At 40.6% G+C, this 22908-nt stretch overlaps 1 protein-coding gene across 6 annotated transcripts in view; it reads right to left on the bottom strand.

Moving 5' to 3' along the window:
- Positions 1 to 19722, bottom strand: part of tjp1b (tight junction protein 1b) — a 61475-nt gene extending 41753 nt beyond the window's left edge. For 4 of the 6 annotated variants that reach the window (XM_085412455.1, XM_085412456.1, XM_085412464.1 and 1 more), the window contains exons 1-2: positions 19225 to 19722; positions 8864 to 9005 (exon numbers count right to left, since the gene is read on the bottom strand). In XM_085412455.1, coding sequence (XP_085268581.1) covers positions 8864 to 9005; positions 19225 to 19376 — 294 coding nt within the window. In that variant the 5' untranslated portion in view covers positions 19377 to 19722. The remainder of the gene's footprint in view (positions 1 to 8863; positions 9006 to 19224) is intronic. The other 2 variants (XM_085412458.1, XM_085412459.1) reach the window with 1 other exon arrangement.
- Between the last annotated feature and the right edge of the window lie 3186 nt (positions 19723 to 22908).

Below are 22908 nucleotides of genomic sequence, written 5' to 3'. Positions count from 1 at the left end.
CCCCCCCAAATCAGTGCATCTAAAAACACAGACAGGATCCAAAGCAAGTATGACCAGAGTAGGAACGAATCACACGAGTGGAAAAGCAAATTAGGAATTCACAGCAGGCTGGCTTTTAGAGTGCACTGCCCCTGACGGCACGTGAGTCACCTCTCGGTTGTACAGGTCAGGAAAACAGCCGACTAAGCAAAGGCTGGCGTGGCCATCTATGTGCTTTAATGACCACAGCTATCAAATGACATGACAGAAGTTAAACATAGCACTGCAGCAGAGGAAAATAAATGCATTTGTCCAATAGCTACGTGGAATAATATATGATATTCCATGACTCCATGTTGCCAAAGCTGCAAGATGATACGCAAAACTTGGTTTCTTATCTTGTTACCCAGTGGCTGGTTTTACAAATTGGAGTACATCAGTGTAATCCCATAACGGAGTGAGCTGGCTACTGTACAGTGGCTTGTGTTTCTGCGATTTCTGTGTTGTCCTCTGTCAGCATCACTGACCTCTAGCATGAGAAAGCATCCCACTGACGTGACAGCCAAGCCATTAATTCAGGACAGAAAGGTTTTCAGAGGGCCGTGACGTTATGAAGCGCGGCACATAGACGCCATCATTCGTGATCTCACGAGTAGGAGGCATCTTGTAAAGTCAACAGGTAAGAAAAGCACCCATCAAACAGCGTTTTATAGATGAATGAAGTGTGACCTCTGTAAAGCATGTAGAGCGGTAAAATCCAGCTGAAGGCTCTAGGAGACACGATGTTGCTGCTGGTACCTGGATTAGAAGCTCATTTTACAGTTTGTGATTGCATCATCAGTTATAATATATATATTTAACCTGGAGTGTAATATTCAGTTCCTGCATCCAAATATAGATAGCATTTATGATGATAATCATGCAGCTGTTTGCTGTTTAACCTTTTGAGTACTGCGCTTTTATGTAAGGCACAGCTAATGATTCACTTTTGTCTTTGTGGTTTGCTTCCTTTGAATGCAATTAATAATTTATTTATTTTTATTATCACATGAATTGCCAAATGGCTGCTTTGAAATGTGCTTTTGCTGCAAAGGAGCAGCTAAATTGTCACCGTATATCTGTGGAGAATTTGACTTTTGCACCATCCGTATTATTGCACCGGATCAAAAATGCTATCCCAGAAAATACTCTATTACATAAGTGTCTTTTTTAAATTTCCACTTTAAACACAGGTAGCCTGTTTAATAAACTGGTGCAAGCATTCTGATCTAGAGTTAGTGGAAAATAAGGAATGACACAAACACCATCTGACACCATGGATGTTCAGGATGTGATTGAGAAAGGACAAATCTGGATTTACTGATTCGTGCTTTTTAAAAGCTAAAATCATGTTCAGGAGGGAGGAAACACATATTTTCCAAGATTCCCCAAATGAACCTATAATCTGTGTCTCATTTTCCCACCAACGGCTGAGAGCTCAGACATATCAGGTGACATGAAACGGCCTCACATCCCCGGCCTGCGGATCATGTGACAACAGTCTACCACAGCATCCAAATCCTCTGGATCAAACGACATCATGTACACCGGCAAAGAAGCAATCACCTAAGTATGTTTATCCCAGGAGGGAGCATGAATGCTAATAAAGATGAACAATTCCAATCAGTTAATGTGGATGCGCGTTATGATAGAGAGGTTTTTCACTAGTAAGGTGGGGGGGCTAAATTGTTTTGCCTTTGAGCAAATGCAAAAGTTAACCATGAAGCTGAATTCCTCGAGGGGGAATTAAAGATTTTAGATGACCAGTTTTGGTTCCGCAGAGTGCTGAATGGCACCAATGTGTTGATTTTCAGCGTGCATTAAGAGGAACTGCTGAAATCCTGTGATCTAAGGCCTAACCACCTACACACCGTGTGACCCAGGATGTGAAATATCACTTAAGGCTTAAATTTACGAGGTGGCTGCTTCTTATTCCCCATCATCAAGAACTTTAAATTATTTTGGATTCATAAGCGGCTGTCTATCCTTGGCTTGCTCCAAAGAGAAAAACCTTGCTCGGGATGATAGTAAAGCAATTAGAGGCCTAGGTGGACTGTAATCAGATGGTCCCTTTGGACCAGACCGAAGGGGTATTTTGGAGGGCAGTTGATAGGGGTAACAGAGACAGGAAGAAAAAGGGAGAAAAATCACCCAGGTGTAATTTACCGCACTGCGGAAATAAGCCAGACCATGCTATAAATCTCCACTTCTCATTTCTACTAGAAAATAATTTTTACTAAAGTGTGCATGGTTGAAGGTGTCCCCCCTAATGCAATAAATTAAAAAAAAGCATGGAGTTAAACAATTCTGTATCATCGGCTTCAGCAATCAACTCTACCACTTCCTGTGGCTGCACAGTTCATTTATTGTCGCGATCATTTGTATCGTAACATTAGTGCCTATGTAAAAGCTAAACCCAACATCCAACCCCCCTTTTTTTCTCTATTGTGTCAGCTGTGCAAAAAAAAAAAAAAGAGAGAGAGCATGTGTCACTCTGTTCCTGTGCATTTAAGTAGTAAAACTCTGCCCTCTGCAGGCTTTCAGCAGAACACTTTATCTGTCTTGAACCTGGCTATGTCAAGCCTCGCAAGAAGAAATCTATATGAAGAATTATTCATGATGGAGTGAACACAAGCAGGAGGAGAGTGGATCTGCGTGATTGCAGGCCCATGTTGGCGGGTGATGCACGCGCGATCTAATGGAGGGAGACGCATGAAGGAGCTGCGGCTGTTCGGGTTTGCCGTGATGGGATGCTCCTGAGCCTAAACAGCATATGGTGCCTCCCTGGGCATCAACACACATCCTACATGTACAGAAACATGGCAGGCTGCAAGAAGCACACAGACGCGCCGCTTACACAGCGAGTGCGCACACATCTAACTACACAAAAAATACAAACACACACTGCTGTCATGTAGAAATATAAATCAGTAAAGTAAAACCTTACATTTAACATGATGTGACATGTTAAACCTTACAGTACTTGAAGCTAGGGGTGCACTGATATATTGGCGTTGTTATTGGCTGATGTTGTCCTTGTTGCCTGACATCAACATATCGACTTCCTTCAAAGACAGAATTAAATGTCAATAATGTCCATCTGGACTGGATCGTCATTCACCTGAATTTGTATGATCTGATGCTATCAACGAGTATGTTGCTTGATGTAAACACCTAATGAGTAAAGGGAAAAGCTCACAATATAGCATTATCACAATGGAAGGTTATTATTTAGACAATAAAACAGCAGCTATTTGTGATAATCACTTACTGATGTCCATTTCATTTTAGAAAATAATCACACCGTTGCTGGAACTAGTTTCTTAAAAGTTTAAAACCTCTGTTTCTCTCAGGAGAGAGACTCGGTGTATTTGGACTAAATAAAACCATCAGATGTTGAAAAAACTGTCATCCTTTTCAATAATTATTTACTTATCATAATAAATCATTCTGAACCCTTTTCAATAAGCAATGCAATGACTCATCTGTGGATATGATTAGTATCACATTTTCCTCTGAGGTGTTTGCTGGGAAATGCAACATATATTTTTGCTGCCTGTAAAATGTATTTGCTTCCAGAAAACCAGCATGCGCTCATGTCATGATAATCAATCAGCGGACATTGTAATCTACGGCGCGTCCACAACCCTCGTGATTGATTAAGTTGTCTCGGCGCAGCCTCCTCACTCTTCCATTCTTCATGCCTGACTTGCCCACCATGGCCACCATTTTGATTCATACCAACATTACATCATCCTGCTGGGCGTCCTTCACTTGACCATACCCTCAGGTCCTCAACATGAACTTTGAGTCCTCCTTGAAAATCAGCCAACATCGTAATGAGGGTCTTTTATTGTGGCGGTAATAGATTGGGGCTGTATTTTTACAACAGGAAATGTGCATGTGTGTGAGATGTTGGTGTAGTGCAACATTTTCAGTAAACCTCAGCTGCACACAGGACCCGCTGCCCAGGTCTCGCACCCCCTATCATAAATCAAGTGGAAAAGTCAATAGAGTTGTTGGAATTTATGTGAGTTTGAGTCTTCTCTTTTGAGATGATTTGTTGTAGATGAGGGACTAGAGTACAACAATTCAGAGGCACAATTTATTTTCCTCAAATTGTCCACTGACAAGCAAGGACTCTGGACAAGAGGAAATCGCAAATGCTGACAGAAACAGAAGCGTTACAAAAACATGCAATAACTAGTTAATTAGGGGTCAAAATGCACAATTTTTTGTGAATTAGCAAATGCTACAAAGCACCGTGCAGTGTCATCATAGAGCCTTAACTGACCCCACCAGATGTCCTAACCGAGGACACATAGATAGTCCTTGTTCTCGGGTCACACCCCCAAGACACGTCCTCAACATCTGCCATTCCCACCGCACAGCATTTGGGATCACACACATCAGCAGCATCACACATGGTCCGCTCAAGCTCAGTGTCACATATAAGCCCCCTGAATCACCTCCAACCACCCCTCAAGTGCTTATCACCAACAGGACATAAAAATCATCCATTTGACTGTTCTTACATAACAGACCTGCCTCATGTAGAGGAAATCAGTTGCTCCAATCCCAGTTCTTCCCCCATGACCCCCCTTACTCATCCCTGCTCCTCCTTCCATTGTATTAGTCGTGATAAATCTCCTGCACCCACCCCCTATGCACTGTTCATCCCTCCTTTCCACAGCTCTTGTTGTGCGTCCCGCTCAGGTGCGGCCCTCCGCTCCCGCTCTTCCATTCCTTCATCGCATGGGAACAATCTCCTGGTAACAGGCCCTGAATATGCAGATTGGTTAATTCAGCTGCAGTTGCTCTCTCTGTAAATGCATCTGCAGCACTTTCCTAAGACTGAGCAGTGAATAAATGCTTACGCTGGGGCTTTTTAGGTGGTAGTTGGGGGGGGGAGTGCCTGTGTCCATGGCAGATTGCAGCCAAGGATGGGATTTTGAGAGTGGAATAAGGCAAGCAGAACTAATAAGAGATTAGGCTTTGACCGGTGCAAACCTCGGGCACAGGTAGTGACTGATCCTGATCAGTTAAGGAGTAATTAATTTAATTGTGCTCTTTATCATGGCTTAGCTGCATCTCCTCCCTGCTGATGCAGTTATAGCTTCTCTCTGCAGCTCACCTGGTTATAGCCTTTGCAGCAAACATTCCTTTAACATTTTCCAAAACAGCTGAGAGAGCAGGAAAAACACTGCATTAAAAACACATCTTCTCCCAAAATCAACGCACACACGAAAACAGCAAGCCCAGTTGCACCAAGGCTACACGGCCTTTTTCTGCTCGTCTGTAAAAGACGTTTGATGTAACATAGCGCACGCAAAGAGCCACACATTCAGGAACAAAATACATCAAGCAATGTATTTTTTTAGAGCACCGGAGTCAAAGATATTAGAAGTGTAAATGATAACGAAAATGGGATTTTGTGCTCCACTGTGTGCAACACTGCTTTGCAAAGTTAGTGTCACTCGTGAACATGGAAAAATAACTCCTGCCATACACAAAGGCACTGGGTGCATAAAAAGACTGTAGTTAACCCCCCTTCTCCATCTCTGTTGTGCTTTCTGCAGCCTTAGCACTAAAATCTGATTCAAGCTTTCTGTGAACAAGTGCACTGCTTGCCAATACAAATGACAGCGGGAGTGGGCCACGCGCCAAAGTCCTCCCCTGACTATCAAGAGAGAAAAGCAATCAAAAGAAGCAATCAATATAAACAAAGTCTTAACTACTATTGATTATTTAGCTCCACACTGATGGGCAATGATAGTTATGGACCTGAATTCATACACTCAGTTGATTAATATCTTTACCCATGTGTTGAATCAGCCAAACAGGCAAAAGTTTTTACATTATTTTTTAATTTTTGGGGGGTGGGATTGTATAAAATGAATGCACATCATCCAGAGGCTCAGTGGCAGTGTTGTGTCTGGTGTGACATGCCAGCGGGATGTAATGGAAACTGTTCCTCAGCTCAGCATCCTGCGGTGTCATCACTCACTGTAAGGCGGACCGTTACTTCCATCAGCTGCATTTGAGTTTGGGCAAGTCAGCAAGTTTTCCTCTATTGCACACGCAGCCCATGCTAAAGAAATATACCCTGGAAAGGCCCAGGATCCCTTAGCTGAGCTCTCAGTCTCTGGTGAGGTAGTGGCCACTCAGGCTGTTTCAAGTATCCTCTCTGAGCGGTAGGTCATAAAGACAAATGACAGCACGGTGTATGACTTACAGAGCGTGATAGGAAACGAGAATGCAGAAACGCCACACTGCTTTTTTTATTCCAATGAAAGCTTAGGTTGGTTATGCATGGCTCAAAATCAAGGCCACCACTAATCTGTCAATTACAGCCTAAAAGCCTCCACCATATCACCGCCAGGTTTGCTGGATGGGAACTGAATGTTGATTTTGTAATTACTTTTCAAATGTAGGTCTTTTGTTTAGTCAATCATGACAATTCTTTCCTTTTTTTTGTCAGTGCAGACAATGACTGATATGCGCCGCTAAACTCACTGTGCAGGAGGGTTTTCGCTGCTTTTAGCCACGTTAATTAAATGGCTTTAGGGATAAAAAAAAAAATATCAGCCTGTCACTCAATTGGTCCGCCACTTACACTGAAGCATTTCAAGTATTGGATGGATTGCGCTTATGCTGAATCCTACAGTAGTGACTTCAGGCCAACAGTTTCTCCTTTTATTGAAATAAAAGTATCTTTGCTACTACTTTATGGATTTATACAAAGGCAAATTTAATGCAGATATCCCATGATCACCAGGGGATAAATAAGGATAAATCCTATTTTTTTTTTCTCATAATGCTCTGACTTTTACTCTCATGCCACCATGAGGTCGTGATTTATGGTTTTGGGCAGAATACTTCAGCAATTACAGGATTGATTGCTGTGAAATTCAGTTCAGATGGATTGCAGCAACACCGGGGATCCTCTTTCATATAACGCCATCCTCAAGTCAAACAGCTTCCAGTATGTGGTTTATCACAAATACCTGCAAAACTGATAACAAATCCATGAACCCGAACTGTGCTATATGCTGCTATTTGCTTACTGAAGCTAAAAATAAGCTCTCAAAATACACTTAATAGTATTTAAAAGCATTTTATGTGATTATAACTTGTTTAAAATAAATTACAGCACTTCAAAAGAAACTACATATATACCCCAGAGGCAATAAAAACTCATGTTCTCAAGGGCTGGTATTATTTTTTTCTACCAATCCTTGTATTAATAATTAAACCTGCTGAGAGGTTTTCCTTTAATGAGATGGAACAATTGAGCAGAATTCCTAGTCAGGTCATCGCCGAGCTGTCAACGCGATACTGCTCCCCTGAGGCTGAGGCCCTCCAGCAGTCTACTGCTGTGTCTGTGAATGCGTGCGTTACAACTGTGTTTGCTTTGATTTGCGCACATTAGAGCCGCTCTCCTCCTTGTTATGCCTCATGTATCAGAAAGCGCTTTGCAAAGAGCACGTCATGATAACTTAAAGTGACTTTACGGATTTGAAAGGAAAAATGTGACAGGTTTTACTTTGAGCATTTAGGAACAGTTTGGTGGATTCAACAATTGAGACACCTGCGCTCTGAATATAAAAAGAGTGTTTTGTGTATGTGTGTCTCTGTGTGTGGCTTGATCCTAAAACATAATCTAACCGTTTTTATATATTTTGGATCATATAAACCTCAAATATTCATCAGCATCCTGAACTTTATTTTAAACTTTAGAGCAGATTTTAAATGTCACTGTGAGAAAATGTGTCTTTTATGCAGGTCGGTCGGCTTAGTTAAGCATAAAGACTGGAAACGGAACGACATGGAGCCTGACTGTGTCCGGCAAACATCAACATGTTTTATCTCGTTATATAACCACTAATACACCTCAAGTATGAAATTACCCCACAGAATCGCAGCATTTTTACACGTCAGTTATGCTGAGGATTAAATAAATGTCAGGCATTTGTTTCACCTCTCTTTGCAGTCTAACTAGCTTGCAGTGATATTTTCATATTTATGAGTACGCTTTAATAAGCTATAAAAAATAGCGTTTTTCCTCAACAGTGTTATACCATTTATTTAATATCTTGATAATACTGACAGCTACTACTATACAATCTAATATGATGCAGTACTTTTTCTTTTGAAGCCAAACTTGAATCTCAAGCTGCCTCCACTCCATCTGTACATGGATGATGACACGAATACTGAGAAACTGTTCAGCTTTTCAATTTCAGCAGTCTTTCAAGATAACTGTAGAAACCCTGGAATAATGGTATGATGACAAATACACTGCTTACTCATCCCATCACGGAACAATTTCAAGAATATTATAGTCATCTGTCAGTGCACAGTGTAGTTTCCGCTAATCTAACTCTCATCAGCACCCAAGAATATAAGAAATATTCAACTTTAATTAAAGGGTTGCATTGTAAAGCTCCTGTAATCCGGTTATAAATCAGCTATTTGATATTCATGGAATACAAATCTCAGCTGAAGGATTTCTCTTTTTCTATTATTACCTTTCTTCTTGCTGCTTTGAAATGATCTAATGTAACTATTTATTTATGTTATTGTCAAGCTTTGTATGTGGGAATGTTGGAGAACCACAGAACTGATGTGAATTTTACAGGTCGTGTGTCTTTACCAGGGACAAACAGGTCCTGATTGGCCTGCCTTACAGGGGCAAATGTTTAGAGATTTAAATAACTTCTTTCTTTAGTTGGCACGTTATTGGAATTGCAATTTTTCTGTGTTTCTGTTTTTTCTGGCTTCTTGGAAATGTGTATTTATGATAAAAAAAATCATCACTTTGGCATCCAGTGCATTTACTTACATTAGAATCAAGGAGGTCAATGCTGTCCAAGCTCTTGCTCCTATGAATGCGGCCCTTGATGCGGCGGAGTGATGGCTTGCCCTGACTGGTGCTCACGGAGGAGGCTGCTGTGCCGGAGCCCGCGGTAGGACTGGGGTGTATCCTGAGGTGAGCAGAGAGGGAGCAGGAGGAGTAGGGAGGAAAACAACAACACCACATCAGGGCAAATAAGCTCATGCATATTTTTAATACAGCAGGAGAAAGTGCCACGAGTGAGACTAAAGAAGACGAGGAAGCAGGCTTTAGTGATGTTTCTGCCTTTCAAAATGCCACAGCCCCCCTACAGGATAAAATGGCATTTAAAGAAATATATAATTGGATTTAATTTTACAGAGGCACTGTAGGGAAGCACCGCAGCTTCGAACACAGAAGGCCAGTGCTGCTCCGCAGGCCATGGCAGCCAAACTACAGCTGGGTTGTGGTGAGATGTGGGGAGGAGACACACTGGGCTGACCTGTCACCAATACTCTCATGAAATGTTGTACCCATCGCAAATGACATACTTAAGCAGCGTCGCTGGAGCCCTGCTGACCACATTAAAACCCTCTGCCTCGCCTTCCTTTTGTTTCTTAATTGCTGTGTAAATCACTATAATCACCAAAAAATTAATCAGCCCCAATGGGGGGTGAATAAAGCAGTCACATCTACCTCCTTTAAGCCTTACTGTATGTTACTTTAGCTGAACTTTCTAATAGGGCACAATAGTTGTGCTTATACATTATACATACAAGCCTTAAAAAAATAAAGATTATTGATTAGTGGTTTGTAACAAATTACTAATGTTTAAATATCCAGTGAGCGGAAGTTCTCAGGGTGAAAATGTCTTGTTGTCAAAGGGTTCAGAGGGGAGCTTTAAACTCACAGGAAGCCACTATTAACTCAAATAACCACTTGTTACAACCAAGGTATGCAGAAGAGCATCTCTGAATTCCCAACATGTCAAACCTTGAAGCAGATAGGTTAAAGCAGCAGAATACCACACCAGATGCCACTTCTGTCAGGCCAAGAACAGGAAAAGCGGACAATGGAAGGCTGGAAAAACTGTTGCCTGGTCAGATGAGTCTTGATTTTCTCTGTGACATTCAGATGGCAGGGGAAGATTTTGACATAAATAACATGAAAGCATGGATTCATCCCACCTTGTATCAGTGGTTCAGGCTGCTGGCGGTGGTGTAATGGTGTGGGGGATATTTTCTTGGCACATTTTGGTTCCCTCATTACCAAATGAGCTTTGTTTAAACACTACAGCCTGGAAATACCTGGTTACTCGTGACAGTGAGTTCACTGAAATCAAATGGCCTCCATAGTCACCAGATCGAAGTGTAATAGAGGTTGCTTTGCGATGTCAGTTTGCCAAATCATGCAGCAACTGGAGTTTTAACCGTCAGTAACCTAGCTGTATTTATTACATTTTCCTATTGTTAACTGTAAAGTTAATCCTCTACAAATCTCATCTATAAATGATTAGTAAATAGGTTATTAAGCGTTCATAAACCAGTTCAAACGTTAATTTGTGACTTCATATATATTTTTTAGCAAGAGTTCAAAAATATGACTGATGTTTCTTAACGACAAAAAAATGTTTTAAATGTGTTTTAAATTTCTCAAATTTGTATATTTATGCCTTTCAGTAATGTATTTCTATATCAACGCAGTTTCAAAGGTGCTGTGATCATTATTGTCACATGCGTTGTTTCGCTCTTCTGTTTAAAATACAATGAAAATGTTAAAAAAGTCAAAACGATATACTAGGGCAATCCATACATGACTGGTTTACTCTTTAGAACTTTTTAAAAATCAGCAGTGGATGTTGCTACATAATTTTGTCCGTACTGAATTAATTCAGTGTAGAAAAAGTTTCTCATGAATATAAAAAGCTCATGAAGCATAGTGTAGCTCAAATTGGCGCTATTGTTACTGCCTCTTCTCTTCTCTGAGTCACTCCTAATGAGGATTTAGATAACACAATATTCAATGAGGTAAAATCCCCTCTATACAGTGCAGCTCAGAGAAAACAGATATCCATTAGCGAGCTCAACAGCAAGCCCGAGGAGCTCCCGAGGTTTGGAGGCTCAGCAGAGACGTTACGGGAGAGAGGCGCGGACAAAAATGGGAGGGAAGAGAACATCACCAACCACTTTCTACCTGCATTCATTCAATTATTGCCTGAAGCATACTAAGGGGCTTACTGGAAACGCTACTGTGAACCATTCAACAGTACGAGTACGTGCGGTCAATTACTGCCGACCTCAGGTTGTTCTCATAAACAATACAGCAAACATGACTAATGAGAAAAGCTGCTTGGATTGTATCACAGCCCTGGTGCAGCCTTGCGCATTCAGAGCCTCATTTCTTGGATGTTGATTCTGAAATGGATTTCAGCCAAAACACTTCAAGCCACAAAGGCAAGGAGTAAAATAGTGCCAGCAACTGTGCCGACTCAGATATAATGTGCAGTGAATTATTTCTTATTCTCTAACAAATATGCAGGTGTAATGTTTCACTTGTGAGCTGAGACAATGTATAACACTGTGAGATTTAATAATAGCCTCTCCCTTTCACTTGTGACATTTATGGGCACAGTTTAAACTACATGGATGGATGGATGGCGTTTGGCAGCCCAGAAATATTGCCAAAGTGATTGAAGGTCAAAAGAACTCTTTATAATTTAAAGACACATAGTCACAGATTTGAAACTTTACAGGAATAGTTTGACATGTGGGAAATATTGTCCGATCTTTTCATCTTTTCTCCTTAAGAGAAAGGCTACTACCTAATGTGAACCTCACTATTAAAGACATAAACCATTCACTTGTGGAGAAATCGGACAGGTTAGCTGGTAGCCAGTGTTACTTAAAACCCCATACTTAAATAATTTAACCAGTTGTGTGCCATTATAATGTTATTTTCCCATCATCTATCCACTTTATCCAATTCAGGGTTGTGCAGGGAAGCTGGTACTTATCCCAGCTGCCATAGGCCAAGAGGCAGCGTATACCCTGCCCAGAGACCAATTAGCCTAACTTCAATGTAAGTCTTTGGACTATGAGAGGAACCCAATAATCCAAAGAAAAATACAAGTCCACAGAGGCACAGCCAGATGATGGACTCAAACACAGGACCTTCTTGCTGTAAGGCCCTATGGCCCAATGTTATTTTGCTTCCTTGAAAAATATGAAGATTAATTCAGTCAGTTCATATCTGTTCATGTATTTCTTTCCCTTTTTTCCCTATCATATGCTGTTATGTTGTGGATGTGAATGTACTACAGATGGTAAGTATTTTTTTCTAGTTTTGGATTTTCATGATGTCAAGGAGCACAGAAAGCCTTAATAAGACACTCAGAAGCCCCTCCCACCTACTGTTCAAACGTTGCATTTATGAGGTACTGTTAGTCAGAAGAAAGTTGGGTTAAAGTAGAAAGAGAGCGCAAAATATATTGTATTAGACTGCGGATGAACTGAGGGGAATCCATCAAGACCCAGTACAAGACAAATAATCTACTTTATCTACTCTACTGTAGTTAGAGTTTACAAATAAAAATATCATAGTTGGCCCTCTTTAATATGAAACAGCTAGGAGAAGTGTAGCTTGGCCTTGCTTACTGCAAGCAGAGAGAAAAGTATTAAGCATCCTAAACCTAGCATCACTAATTAAGATGCTATATCTTGTCTGTTTCATATGTACCAGAAAAGAAAAGAAAGCTGTTCTTGACGTTATTATAACTTGCTGTAAATTCCTGGAGTGATGTATTAAAAAATACATGTATATACTATCATTCCCACTGCTGTTTCTATACATACAAAAATATGAGATGTCTTCTAGTATATTTTACAATATATAGCAACCACTTATACACAGTACAAATTGCTGCTGTATTTAATTGGATCTATATTTTTATCAGGGTTTTTTGTACACTGTATTTTCTTATTTATTTTTTTATTTTTATTTTTCTAATATATCTCTAATTCACTTTTTCTTTTTGACCCTTGTGCTGCTGTAACAAGTGGATTTCCCCAGTGTGGGATTAAATAAAGTCTTTATCTATGTAACAGAGGGGGGTCAAAACAATAACATTTTAAATCATTCAAGAGATTGTAGGCCTAAATCACAGCACCACAGTTTTGACATCACGCATCCAACAGCAGCTGTTTAATATTCATATTTATTTTGTGATTGAAAATGACAATTTTCCTGACATCTGTTGTGGCTAACATTTCAAAACTGGTCCCATCAAGCGAGTACACCCTGTCGGAAATCCTTTATCAGCGTGCATTAGCAGAATGCTAGGGTTTCTGTGGGCCACACCATCCTTCTGTTGAACACAATAGTATTGGTATTAATAATTATTTCACGCCTGCAGCTCAAGTCACTCCGATGGATAGAGATCAGTGTTTTTTACAGTATATTGCAACACATTTTCCCGCTGTAGGCTTAATAGGTAGTTAAAATAGTCTTGATAAATTGGCTATAGTTTTAGCCAGAGTTAAAGAAAAATCACTGTATAATAAACAGAAAGCAATTTTAATTGGGTTTTTTGGTAATTTGGTACTATTTTCTCAAGTGTTGTATGCTTCCTTTCTTAAAGGGAACATACTCAGACTTCTATCAGGTAAGGTAAAACAGACTCATTACTTTTATTGTAGTTATACAGAATTAAGTGGACCGATCATTTTTATGTAAGCAGAAACCCCCCAAAGACCCATTGCAAGCCAGGAAAAACCCAGCTAAGGTAATCTTTGCAGCAGCTGCTGCAGGCTGCATATTAAGAGAAGAGACATGAAAGTGCTATCAATGTTCTCAGCTAATGGGCAGCAAGAAAGCAAAGGGGCAAATGTTCTGAGAGACTACATATGTTACTGAAAGGACATTTTGTCAGCTTTTATTACTTTCATGTATTTTCTGCTGATGTCAAATAGCTGCATAGATGCTGCGAATGCAGGATTTTTTTTAACCATTAAGAGCCTAAAAGGTATTCATAATCATTTCTTTGCTGCTTTGTTTAACAAACAGTTCAAGCGCTTGATGCATGGCAAGTTAACAAAACAGTGTGGGTCATCTTGGCCCTGGTATAATGGGAGTATTGGAGTCTTGCCCCATTTGTAGTTTCTTACAACAAAGAAAATCCACTTCAGAAGATAATAGAATAAGATCAATGCCAAGACCCCAGATGGCCCGATGACCACAATGGAGTATAATAATGTAGTGCACAGATAAGGTCAAGCAGATGCCTGATGCTATTACGAAGAAAGGACGGAGAACACACACATACGCACGCACGCGCACACACAAATACACACATTAATCAGTTGCAGGACTTTCTGCCGTGCCTGGTTCCCAATCTCTCTTTCTCTCAGTCTGCCTGGAGGAGCCATCAGGTACGATTAGTTCAAGCAATAATGGCTAGTGCTTAATCAGCAGGTCAATAGGCAATGTTTCGCTCCATTCCTCCCATCTTGGCCAGCGCTAATATAACACTTAACAGGGAGAGCAATCCTGGCCATTGTCTGCCACACACACCAATGCACATAAAGAGACACACACTTCAAGAGAAATACTTATAGTTGGCCAATCCAAATAAAGAGTCTGTTAAATTAGGCATCTCTCATCACTTTTATCCCAGTATCTTCCTGCTTTTGGTGTGTTATTTGGAGAAAAGGCACAGGTATAAATAAGATGAAGCATTACATAAACACAGTAGACTTGTTGTATTATCCCTACAGGCTTGCAACAGAGTGTAAAGTTCATTAAGTCAGGTTAATGCTAATCTTTGGCTGTGTGCAAGTACATTTTTTTAAAGACTCCAGGCAAGAGGAACATCTGTTTGCAAAGTCTAATCCTAATTTAGATAGATGATGCCGCTATTCAGTCTTTATTAAAGGCAAGCAAAGCCGTGCCTCCTCTTACACGGAACACACGGTCGCTGGTCGGCGGATGGTGTAAGTGTTCAGGCAGGGCGGTGTGTAATCTCACTGCCACATGCTGTGAGATCAGCAGCAGAACAGAAAGCAGTTCTGACCATTTGACCAGAAATGGGACAGAATTAACGCTGCAATTATGAAAAGAGCTGGAAGCAGGATACTTGAACGATACAGCGAGCTGCTTCTTCATACAAATGCAAATGCCTTTCCCCCCCCCTCCATTTAAACTGGTGTCACATCCTGTCGTACATCTGCACAAAAATTACATTTGTGAATGGAAGAACTTTTCAAATCCGTAGCAGGGAGACATACAGAGCTGGCGGCACAATTGTTTTATTTAAGGAATTAACTAATTACTCTTCATTTCCACTATGCGTATTCACATTTAAATGAATTGTTTCTTGTAAGATGTAAAAACTAATCATAAATATCTCACAGAAATTTGTTCAACTTCAACAACATTTACAGATTTATCTAAGAGAAAAGCAGTGAGTCCACACATTATATCTTCAGCTTTAACCAAACAGTTTTCTTGCAGTTTGGTCGGACGAAACTGTTAAAAGATTAAAACATCAGGACAACTTTCTCCCTCGCAGAGAGAAGCTGAGAGCCAGTTCTCCACATAACAGTGCTATGTTTTGTTTAAGCCTACAAATTGCAATAAAAATATTTATATTAATTTCAACAATAATGTTTTTTCACTTGCATTGTTAGGGTTTAAAATTCCCAAGACAGTAAGGCAATTCAGTCTACAGTCATTTCTCTGTGTGTACATATTTACTTGACAAACTCACTTGACAAACTCACTATAGGCTATGTTTCTAATCCAGACCAATCAAATGAGGACACTGCAGCACGCTGGTTTGACCAGGCGCTTAAGGTGACATAGAAAAGGATCTGTACACACTCCTTGTGTATTTTTCCCCTTTGGTTTTGTACTATAAACCTTATGAAGTAGGAGAAAGTAGTGGAAAAACTATTTACTCTTATATGAATGACAAATGACATCTTGGGCCACGAGGAATGCAGTTCAGTAGTATCACTGCTATTAATGCATGTGTTGAACAACTAGTATTACTACTTATGAAATTGAAGGGTTTTCCAGCTGCCATCGGGCAAGAAGTCGCCAATCTGGTGCAGGGCTAATACACAGAATTGCACAACCATTCACGCTTGCTTTCACACAATTTAGAATCACCAGTTAACCTAACAGTCATTGGACAGTGGGAGGAAGCCAGAGTGTTGTGGAAGAACATGGGAGCTCTGTGCAGAGAGACTGCAGACAGCTGGTGGAGTCAAACCCTGGACCTTCTTGGTGTGGAGCAGCAGTGCTAACCACTGCACCGCTGTGCTGCCAGGTCATGTTAAACACAATAAAAGAGATAAGGTTGATGCTTGGGGATGTTGTGGAAGTTTTCCATTAAATAAAGCCTGCAGACAAGCGGTGAGCGGTAGCTAACATTCTTTAATCACAAACAAAGAACAGAAAACCAAGCTTGGTGGAGAGCCTGCATGATCGTGGGACAGACTGTCAGCAGAGTCTCTTAAGTGGCTCTCACTTAAATACCTTCTTCAAAAACAAAAGGCAGTACACAGCTGTTTCACACCCTAAGGCTCACACTCCCTTGCTACCTCCCAGAGTCATCGAAGAGACAAAAGATTCTTCCTGTGGAGTTGTCTGCTTCCCCCAACTTCCTTACCAGACCCCCACCCTCTGTCTAACTGCATGAGTGTGAGACATGTTAAAATCCAGTGGCACCAAGGCATTATACAATAAAATAATCTGAATAATGCATAAATAAAAGAAATTCCTATACAGGGATTTTGATCTGATGTGTCTTTTGTCCTCTGTCCCTCCCATCACGCCCAACCACAGATTGCTGTCCCTCCCTGAGCCTGGTTATGCCTGAGGTTTCTTCCTGATAAAAAGGGAGTTTTTCCTTCCCTCTGTCGCCAAGTGCTAAGTGTTAATGGGGGTCATCTGATTGCTGGGGTTTTCTCTGTATTATTTTGACGTCTTTGCCTTACAATATAAAATACCTCGAGGCAACTGTTGTTGTGATTTCGTGCTATATAAATAAAACTGAATTGGATTAAATGTGTGTCTTTTTAAATGGCACCATGCTTTTTACGTGATAAAATTATAATATAATATTAACTGTAGCTGCTGATGTCTCATCACTACAGTGCTTTGACTGATTTTTCCCTAAAGTTATTATACATTCATGTGAAAATGCACTTTGAAGAGTTTTTTTTTAATCTCTTGACATATATATATTCCCACCTCCTTGCAAACCTTTTTCTTTCCATATGATTTGTATGATTTTGTTTTCATATGATTTGGCAGATTAGTGAACACCACAGCACAAATAAAACCTAGAATATGTTTAAGACTTGCTACAGTGACCAAAACACTTTTTGTCAAAGATCAGTTCATGTTGGATGAAATTTGAATAGCGCTGCACTGTAATGTGACACGGACAAAATACAGACATTAGTAAAAGAACATCAATTTCAAGCAAATTTAAAAGACCACACAAAAAGAAAAAAAAACCCATGATAGATTTTAAACCTCTTTAACATGATTCAAAAAATTTGTGAAGTGTAACCAAAAGCATGAGTGTTAAAGTGATTGTTGTGGTGCACTCAGTGACAAACAGTGGAAGAAAGTTTAGAAACCAAACACTGGTTGTCTCTGCAGAAACTTCACTTCATCTTTCAATTTCTGGGATTTATCTGTAAGGAAAAGTATTCGCTTTAACAAAGTCAGATATCACTTTGAGAGTTACACAATCACTTTAGCCTCTTTTGTCAGTGCACTGCTTTAGAGGAGACAATAAGCAGCTTCTTCCAAAACCTCCCTAAATACAGAGGCGTAGATATGAAAACAACAATAAGAGGAGAAACATGAAATGAATCCTCAGTCTCAGTGAAATAAGTCCCCTATCTTCTCCTATGGGGGGCAATTAGGCTAATAAGACGATGACTAAGGAATATGATTAGCTGAAAGAAACCCAGAGATAAAAAGCTCCATGTGATAAGCTCCTGACCCCTGCTGAGGCTACAGCAGCACTTTGACTCTTCTTTATTGTTTATAAAGGATGGTGTCTGCAGTAAATATTTGAATTAAGGCACAACAAAAGAGTGTAGGGACATCTTATTAGTAAAAAAAACAAACAAACAATGACTGCTAACTTACTGTTATCATAACATAAAGTAATTTAACTTAGGTGCTGTTAAATTCTGGCTGTGTTTTGTTCTTCTCTCAGTCACGGAAATGGTTTAGGTTGGCTCAAAACAGGTGATGATAACAGTTAAGCCTCTCTCACACACACTGGAGCCACACTAGCCTGTGCCACACTGTGCGATACATTTTGAATTTGCGTTAGACCGTATCAGAGTGCCATTGAGTCTATTGACTCCTAATTAACCATCTTTGCTTTCAAACAAGATGGTAATCCGGCTGTAATTAGGGATACTGTCTCACACACGTTGGAGCCGCCTCCACGAGCAATCTTACTTACAGTCAGGGATAAAGGGGAATGAAAGGAAGGCTTCCTTTGGAGTAAATAAATGAACAAGGCCGCATGAGGACGCGAAAGAAAGAGAGGTGGTCACTGAAATATACTGTAGCGTTCAGGCACACAGAGTAATGGGGACACTGAATAGGTGGGTAGACAAGACACAAAGACATGCTGAGAGCAGATTATGGAGATAAAAATGTTTAATGAGAGATGTACAGAGGCCTGGCTGCAGGACAGGACATTAAAAAAAAAACAGGCGCGAAACATGTTTCATGCTTTACATTTTATTAACTAGTTACAACACAGCATTGGGAACAGGAGTGAGGTCGGGGAGGAGGGGGTGATGTTTACCACATGATTAGCTTGATGATGACATTTCCAGTGACAACAGCTGTGCAGTGGAGGCCATACAGTACATTAAAGCACATGAAGTTAGGATGAGGGGGGTAAAAAGAAAAAAACCCACGATGGAGCTATGACATCATCCTACGCATTCAACTTTACAAACTAATGCATGGGAAGGACAAGGCTAAAAGAGCCACTTGTCTCCAAACGCGCACGGGTGCACTGACACGCACGCACGCAAACTCCCAGCATGCGGAGTAGTTGCTTTGCCCCACCGTGTATCGACCACAGTGGGTTTGTAACGATTGCAACATGGTGCAGACCGGCTGCAGTGGCTGACAGGAATATTATGTCATTTCGGAGAGTGAGCCGGGCGCATTTTGGCTCCGTATAACCCGCTCATCCGTTTGACGAGATGTGGGAGGCGACGGCTCGGCTCATCGCAGTCCCCCCTTTTCCTTCTCTCCTCAACCTGCATCACATCATCATCATCACCATCATCACCATCATCCGCACCGAGAGTGATACTCACCACATACGCTTCCTGGGTGGAAGACAATGTTCTTTGTTGGAGGCGGTCACCCCCAGAGCCAGCTGCATAACAGTAATGTATTTCTGGTAATTCACCATGGTACTGTCCACCGCTACTAAAAATCCAACCCAAAGAAAAGCACAGGTGATCATATATTTCTTTAGTCCCTGGCATCCGCCTCCGCTGCGTCTTCCGTGCTCAGCATCACAACGCCATTTCCAGCGCTGAAGGACTGACAGTGAAAACACTCCCCGAGGAGCTGAGAGAAAGGTGCCGTACCGCTGCGACCCATGTCTGCAATGACACTCTGACCGTGTTTTTTTTTTTTCTTTGTTTTTTAGCTCTGGCAAACACACCGCCGATCCATCCGAACTGTGATTTTTTAAGTATTTTTTTTTTAGTATTCTTTTTAATGACTACGGTCAGGATTTGGACATTATCTCCTTCCTCCTGCCTCCTCCTTCCTGCCCAGGGTTGGAAACACTCTCTTAAAAACGCTGCAGCGTCCAGGCGTCCGTGTGTGTGAGGTAGGGGAGAGAGTGTGTGTACAGTGTAGTCAGAGGGGAGCGACTGGGAGGGAGGGGAGGAGGGAGGGGAGGAGGAGGGGGGGTCAAGGGACCGATTCATTTAGAGATGCTCGCTTGTAGCATCCATTTAGGAAGTCGAAAGTTTGCCTTTAATTACTTTTTAAAGGTTGGTTCTTTTTTTTAAAGTCGACTACCTTTGTTAGGTAATACTTCCGGGAAGCGGTAATGACTTGCAGGGGCGTAACTAGGAATTCAGAGCTCCCTGAACACCCTGCCTCTCCTGATAGATGAATGATGCCTAAATTCCGTTTTGTTTTGTTTTTTCAAAAGGGTCCTGGTGTGCTGGATAAGTAGGCATGTCTCCACCAGTTTTATTGCATTTTAATATTATATATATATATATATATATTTGTGCTGCTGTAGCCTCATATATATATTTAATAGATATATTAAAAAGGCATGAACATTTTTTTGTATCGAAAAATTATCAAACCGTGACACCAAAGTATCGAACCAAAGCGTGAATTTTGTGTATCATTGCACCTTTAATATGTGTATATATATATATATATATATGAATAAATATACATATACTTTGGTGTCACGGTTCGATATTTTTTCGATACAAAAAAATGTTCATGCCTTTTTAATTTGTCATTTATTAAAATTAGAAATATATATTTTAACTCAAAAGTGCAGTTTTTTAATTTAATGTTGCTGAAACAACAAAATAATTTTAAAAAATCTATCTGATCGAGAAATCACAGAGAAATTACAGATCGAGTTTATTACAGAGAAATGGCTCTTTCCAAAATAAAAGCTATACTATCCGCTTCTTCTGGGCTATATTCTCAGCAGCATATTAAACATATCAGGTCCCCATAAGGAGAATCATGTGCTAACGGCTGTCTAAATGACTCGGGTATGACTCGGGTTTGTAGCATGCGTGCTTGTTGTTTTTGTCTGCTTCCACTTGTCTTTGCACTAGGATGATGTCGGCGTAAATGTGCAGTCATATTCGTTGTGTTCCCACTAGTGCTGTCAGCGTTAATCTCGTTAAAATGACGTTAACGCCATAATGCGGCAAATCTCCGTTAACGAGTTACCGCGGATCGCCCCGTGCGTGGGGCTGGACGACGTCAACATGTTAAGAAGCTAACAAGCTAACGCACTAGTTCCCGCCAATTGAGCATTGCGTGGCACATCCGACATACTGTTTTACTTTTGTCCATGACGCGCTTACCTTCAGGGTCATGCTTCACATGAAAACCAAGATAGTTCCAAACGCCAGATCTGAATGAGGGTGGGGGAGGTTCAGTTTCGGGTAGCGTTGAGGCAGTTGCCATGTTGCAACGAGCTTAGCTTCTGTCTTGCTAGCTTGCGCTGCGCTCAGTGGATCTGCACTCGAAAGTGCAGCCTAGGTGGAGTAGTCGAACGCAGATCCACTGAGCGCTCAATACAGACAGCATCGTCAGAAGTAAAGTTGATAAAATAAATTAAAAATTTTGTATTGTTCGATACATATGCGTACCGAACCGAAAGCACTGTATCGAACGGTTCAATATCGATATCGAGTATTGTTGCACCCCTATATATATATATATATATATGCAAATAAACAGGTGTAAACAGGTGTTTATCCATCTATAAGGGTCCAGATTGGACCCTTCAGGCAGTTGTACAAAAAAAAGTATGACAGGAATGACTACTGATCCACGTTTTCTGCAGCTGCCAGTGTCCGATTCCACAACCAAGTATAATCCCCATCTTACTGAATAAATTATGACATATGGGAAACATGTGACATACAGATAAGCTTCTATTATACTAAAGAGATGAAAAAACTGAGGCCGATTAATGCAGCAGATTGTCTATATGGCCGCACTGTCACACACCAATGGTGATGCAACTTGGGGCTCTGTGTCCCACCCGAGGAGTTTTCTGCATGAGGACGGGAAAAATCAGCAGTCCTCCACTTATTGGACAATCTGGTCTACCTCCTGAGCCTCAGCCACCCCTCGCAGGGGAAAAAAGACCAGTGAGCGCACTCAGACAGAAATGCCATATTTTTATCATGCTTTAGGTCTGACTTACCCCAAGTATTTTCAACCCATAAGCCTGTATGTGCTTAGACTTAAACAGTATATAGCTTGGTGATCATATAAAAAAAAAGTCCTTATATTTTATCTGGTAATGAGGGTCATAATGTATGTTTTAATATCATTTTATGCCGATTAGCATATAATTTTGAGTTTAAAAAAAGAAAAGAAAAAGAAAGTTCTCACTCAGTTCTGAATGTCCAGTGAATGTAACCAGTAACTTGGAGATTTTGATGGTCCTTGGTGATTACTCTTAACTTCCAAAGGATAACAGAAAGTAACGGATTACTTATGTTACTGTGCATTTTTTGGCTTTGTTTTCATATTTATGTATGACATAGATTAGTAGACAGTAACAGGACACGGCTGGTGAGTAATTTTACCTTGAGAGTTTTCCACAAGGCTTGCAAATACCACAGAGACACCAATGAGAATCATACTTAATTGTGAGTCTCCTGTCCAGTTTTCATTGTCTGGGATGTAGAAAGAAGAAATTGAGCACCCAGAGGGCAATGCATGCAGGCTAACTGAGCAGAGAGAGGCTGCACTTTGAAAGACATGCAATGACAGTATGAGCTAACCCTAACCCAGGGTGAATATAAGTGGAATGTGTTCACAGTTTACACTTGTCTTTTAAACCTCATACAGTTTGAATGCTCAGTAAAATGATTTGTAGCTGTCACAGTTGCTCATAACAACCAGTGCAGAGTTATATGAATGAGAAAGTCTGAAGATTACAACAAATTCATCAGTTCTGTGTGTCTGCTTAACCCCATCCGCACATAAAGCATGTGAACAATGAATATTCACCAGAGTATCAAACACAGTATGATGTAATTTTATTGGACTTTTTCACTGGAGACACCCTCGTATTTATTTTATTGAACTTCTTTCCAGGGAATTATTACGCTCCCTTATTCTTCTATCACTGGGTTATGAATTCTGTGAGCTCATACCTCTTACAACCACATTATTTTTTAACTGCCTTATACATATTCACATCACAACCAACCATCAGCTATTCAAAGAGATTTATGTCTCGTCTAGTTTCTGTTTTA

The sequence above is a fragment of the Rhamphochromis longiceps genome, linkage group LG7 (genome assembly GCF_057381845.1).
Source record: "Rhamphochromis longiceps isolate RC_006_pf linkage group LG7, R_longiceps_female_GT1.1, whole genome shotgun sequence".
NCBI lineage: Eukaryota > Metazoa > Chordata > Actinopteri > Cichliformes > Cichlidae > Rhamphochromis > Rhamphochromis longiceps.
Note: the sequence above shows the minus strand (reverse complement) of the source record. Positions and strands in the feature narration are given on the sequence as shown.